The 5,000-nt window shown below is 39.9% G+C and overlaps 1 protein-coding gene across 1 annotated transcript in view; it reads left to right on the top strand.

Annotated features, from left to right (window-relative positions):
- Window positions 1-5,000, top strand: part of LOC138027079 (EGF-like repeat and discoidin I-like domain-containing protein 3) — a 45,837-nt gene that overhangs the window by 20,820 nt on the left and 20,017 nt on the right. The window contains exons 2-5 of the mRNA XM_068874580.1: window positions 2,445-2,710; window positions 3,264-3,381; window positions 3,683-3,766; window positions 4,104-4,465. Of these exons, the coding sequence (XP_068730681.1) occupies window positions 2,445-2,710; window positions 3,264-3,381; window positions 3,683-3,766; window positions 4,104-4,465 (830 nt within the window). The remainder of the gene's footprint in view (window positions 1-2,444; window positions 2,711-3,263; window positions 3,382-3,682; window positions 3,767-4,103; window positions 4,466-5,000) is intronic.

The raw sequence follows: 5,000 nt of genomic DNA, 5'->3' as shown, positions 1-5,000 counted from the left end.
ATGACGATCTTAAAAGATGAACAGGCTTTTGGATAACCATCTGAATATCAGGAAGGATAGGATTGTAGTCAAGGACTAACGAGAGTACTTTTTTGTCAGGCTTGACATGTTTCTTTAGGAGTTCTGATCTTTCAATACTAAGCGCCCTATCAAAACAAGCCTTTCCCCGGACCGGTCTCGACTTTGATGTCTTCTTCAGCGGAATTTTACACCTTCAGCTTGTCCAGTCGCTTACGCGCCGTTGGACTTAATGCATTAACTCGTTCAATTACAGTCGCTTACATAAACTGTACAGTTAAGCATTATGTCTATTACGTCATTATAGGGGTTGAACTAATCAAAAGGACATACCTTTTTCACCCTTATGCGATCATCAGACAGACTTTAATGAAGAATATAGCTCGCTTAATTTAAATATATACAGTGGTTGGTTAGTTAGTAAATCTATTGTAATCTGAGATCGATGTTACGTAGGAAGTATTTGTTCTCGTGGCAGCATTTGGAAATTAATTCAGTTCTTTTGCTGAAGTTGCGTGCTTTGTCGGGTTTGATGATGTGGAGTTTTTCAATTAGGCATTTTTCAATTGTTCCATCTTTGTGTGATGCGGCTTCGACTGCAGTGCTCGACTGTGTTAAACAGTAGCGGTTGATAAATCTTGCGTATAGCCTATCCTTGCGGTAGAGTGCTCGATGCGTTTCGCAGAGCGTAGTATATCTAAGGGTTAAACTAATCAATAAGACATAACTTTTTCTGTGACTATGAGTTTCACACTTATGCGATCATCAGACAGACTTTAATGAAGAATATACCTCGCTTACTTTAAATATATACAGTAGTTGGGTAATTAGTAAATCTATTGTAATTTGAGATCGACCTCAAAACGGATGAAACTGTAGCAAAAAAGAGCAATGCCCGCTAGATAACAACTGCCTCATCACCAGCGTAATCTACAAAGCCAACGTGACCACAGGCAAAGACAACACAGGAAAGAACTACATCGGGCTAACAGAAGAACATTGAAACAACGATATACGCAACATAAACTAACATTCCGCAACAGAAATTAAAATACGCTAACCACACCGAACTAGCAAAGCACATTTGGCCGGAAACTCAAGGACAACAAGGAAAACTACAAGATAAACTGGTCTATCATCTCTTCAGCAAGCGCCTCCAACAACATTTTCAAACGATGCAATCTTTGCCTAACTGAAAAACTCCACATCATCAAACCCAACAAAGCACGCAACTTCAACAAAAGAATTGAATTAATTTCGAAATGCCGACACGAGAACAAATACAGAAAAAGGTATGTCTTAGTTCAGGTATGTCCCCCCCAGCCGCCCCCCCCCCGGTTTTATTTAAGTGTCTAATCTTCTAGCGCTGTAGAGCACTAATCGGGGACACTGTAAATTAAAATGAACAACTTCACGCAAATCAAATCAAATTTTGGTTTTTGAGGAGAGCGGAAAACCGGAGTACCCGGAGAAAAACCTCTCGGTGCAGAGTAGAGAACCAACAAACTCAACCAACATATGACGCCGAGTCTGGGAGTCGAACCAGAGCCATGTGCACATTGGTGTAAGGCGAGTTGGTGTAACCCTTAGAACCTTGCCAGTAGGGCGATTTTGTTTACAAGCAGTGTAATAATACGACAGAGGGAAGTGATATGATGATGATACTGATGACAATGATAATAATGATGATGATACGAATAAGGTGAAGAGGAACAACAAAGAAGAAGAAGAAGAAGAAGAAGGAGAAGAAGAAGAAGAAGAAGAAGAAGAAGAAGAAGAAGAAGAAAGGAAGAAGAAGAAGAAGAAGAAGAAGAAGAAGAAGAAGAAGAAGAAGAAGAAGAAGAAGAAGCTATACCTCGCTTCAGAAAAGAATAATACAACCTGCAAAAGGGATCAAAATAATTGTGGAAGTGATTCATATAATATTTGAGATTATTGCATATTTAAGTCACGCCTTGTCTGGAGTTGTTCGAAAAAAAATCGACTTTGCACAACAATCGTACGCACGATTGTTCCTTGTCATATACAAGGGCAGAAACGTAATCTACTCTTGCGACAACTTTCCCGATAGGGTGGTTTTAACATATGTTCCTTTCCTGGATATATGGTTCATAATGCGGATCCGCACGATCCACATGACTGGAAGACGGAAGCACCACTGTTTTCCATTACTCGTCTTGCATTTTTTGCGAATAGTTTTTGTTCAGTAAGATCTGCAACTCAAAACCATGCAGGTGCCCTGTTTTTAGCCTTAAGGGCTATTTTCTCGTAACGCAAACAGAAGGATTCAAGCCTGTTCAGGCTAGCTTAAACTGTATAAATGATATGGTCAGTGCTGCCCCTTCGGATTTATCTCGCATGTCCCTAGTAATCAATCTAGCAAACAAAATTTTAATTGCTGCTTTAACAATCTTATTTTGCCGCAGTGCTTTTGGCAGAGTACGACCGCACGATAGAATGGAAGGAGCCAATACAAAACAAAGCACTCACAGGTCACCTGATAAGAAGTGAATACGTTGACGATGAGGGCCAATGTCGAGTAAAATGTTATTTGGAACCTGGATGTGTTTCAATCAATTTGGGGCCTGCAAATCAGAGAACAAAGACGTGCGAGTTAAACAATGCAACTTATGAAAGCTCCTTGGACACTGTTCTGGAGGAAAGACTGAACTATTCGCATCACGCAGTAAAGGTACCTGCAGGAAATATTATTGAATAATAAAGATGTTCTTGAAAATGAAATATTTCCCTGCTAGTAGAGGTTTCTTTTCTTTTGCGTTCGCTGGGTTGTCGAGTACGGGATAAGAGACCTCTACCATGGGTCGAAACTCGCTTTGATCCAACCGCCGTCCACAACTTTGGACGGCACTCTTCAAACCGCATGCCCCATGATTTGTTTGCTGACTGTGATTTGAGCCCACTGTCCCGAGCATCCCTTTACAATAATTCCGCTGTTGTTAAGTGAGCCCACACAACATGAAGTATGACTTAAGGATTCGGCCACTAAGTAACCGCCGTGCATGCTCAACACAGTGAATTTCGACCCATGGCAGAGGTCTCTTCTCCCGTACTCGTCAACCCAGAAAAAGAAAAAGAGACCTCTGCTAGCGGGGAATTGAAATATATGCGTTGCTTATATTGTCCTATAACTGGACGTTTAACTCGAAAATGTGTCTAAATTCTCCTCTTATCTTGCTGTTCCCTTGAAGATGTCAACCTACCTTTCTTTTTTTCTTAAACTTTAGGACCACTGCCACAACGACCCTTGTAATAGTCATAGTAAGTTTTGTCAAGTTGGGTTCACCGAAAAAGGATACAAATGTGTTTGCCATGACGGATATCAGGGGAGCCACTGTAACGAACGTACGTAATCTCTTCAGAATGCAGCTTTTAACGTGACCGTTTTTCCCAAAACGAAATAATGGAAAGGACTTTTCATAACGAAAGATAATGCTCTTGGTCATTTTAAAGTTGTTTTCTTTTTCCGTTTTTCTAAGGCAACAACGAGAGCATTGATATTAATCATCATTTTTGCAAGATGGATGGAGGTCTGCTGGAGGGGAAGGGGTAGTTTTGGAAGCAACAAATTTATAATAAGAAACTTGCAAACAAGGTGGAAGAATTGTTTTAACTCTGTTGTCACTTTTAAAATCCTTACCGGCAGATTTGGATGAATGTATGCTCGACTTACACAACTGCACATCAAACATGAAATGTGTCAATGAGAATGGTTCGTTCATCTGCAAAGGTCTGTCAAATACAGTTATTAATGCCCATGTTTCTTTCTATTTTGGTGGTGTTATCATTGCTACTTTCTCACATTGTGAACCTGAAATTTGGAAAGCATTTATTTCAGTTTAAAACAAATGTGTATTTTTCAGATTTGGTGTGATTTTGTTTTTGTTTTTCGGTATCCCATAATCGATTACCAGCAACCAAAGAGCTTGATTTGAAATCCATTGCGAAACAACTTGGTATCTATTCCCGAGTTGCAGGCTTCAACAAACTTTGGTCCTTTGTGGTTGAAAAAGGTTTAACCCTACAATGTGATAAACATGAGGCAATGTTTTAATTACAACGGTCAGAATGCTCCAGTGCTCTTGGGATACAGAATGGTGGGATATCCGATGCACAGATAAGTGCTTCCTCAGAACAGGATGCCAATCATGCCGCCCATCATGGAAGACTTGACTTCCAAGAGGATACCCAGGGAGGCTCAATCAAGTCGGGGGGATGGGCAGCCAGGAGTAATGACCAAAATCAATGGCTTCAAGTTGATCTAGAAAGTGTGGAAACAGATATCAGACGTGTCGAAACGCAAGGAAGAAATTATAACCAAGACTGGAGCTCTGCTCACAACCAATGGGTGGAGAGTTACAGGCTTCAGTACAGTAACGATGGAGTAAACTTTAAATACTACCATGAACAGGGGCAAAGCATATCCAAGGTGAAGATGTTATTACTTGTTCTTTTTTATCTATCCACCTTACGACTGTTTCCTGACTGAATTTGATAAAATTAACTAATCATAAAAATTACAATTTCCTCGATTGTGGTTGGTTTAAAAAACCTCTATTTTCCGCAAATTCACTTGCCAAGTTGTTATCGGACAGTTTTTGTCGGGCAGTTCAGTAAGCCAATCACATTCAAAGTTGTAGTTTAAGTCAACCAATCACAACCAAGGTTTCAATCACCGTAGAAACAGTGTACAGACTCCTACACTTAGGGCTTTCTTTCTTTCTTTCTTTCTTTCTTTCTTTCTTTCTTTCTTTCTTTCAGAGCGACATTAAACAATTTGCGCCTCCTTTGTCAGTCTTTTAATTAATGCAAATTAAATTTTGCCTTTCTCTCACAACTTGGCTATTCTTCTTTTCTCGGAAATTGTAAATTCTATAATTAATTGGTAAGAGGACTTGGTGTTGTCCAATTCGGTCTGTAATCATACCCGTAATAAACACATCGGATTCCTGCTGTGCGGTCGT

This window comes from Montipora capricornis, chromosome 12 (genome assembly GCF_036669925.1).
Source record: "Montipora capricornis isolate CH-2021 chromosome 12, ASM3666992v2, whole genome shotgun sequence".
Lineage (NCBI taxonomy): Eukaryota > Metazoa > Cnidaria > Anthozoa > Scleractinia > Acroporidae > Montipora > Montipora capricornis.
This window is presented reverse-complemented; position numbering and strand designations above follow the sequence as displayed.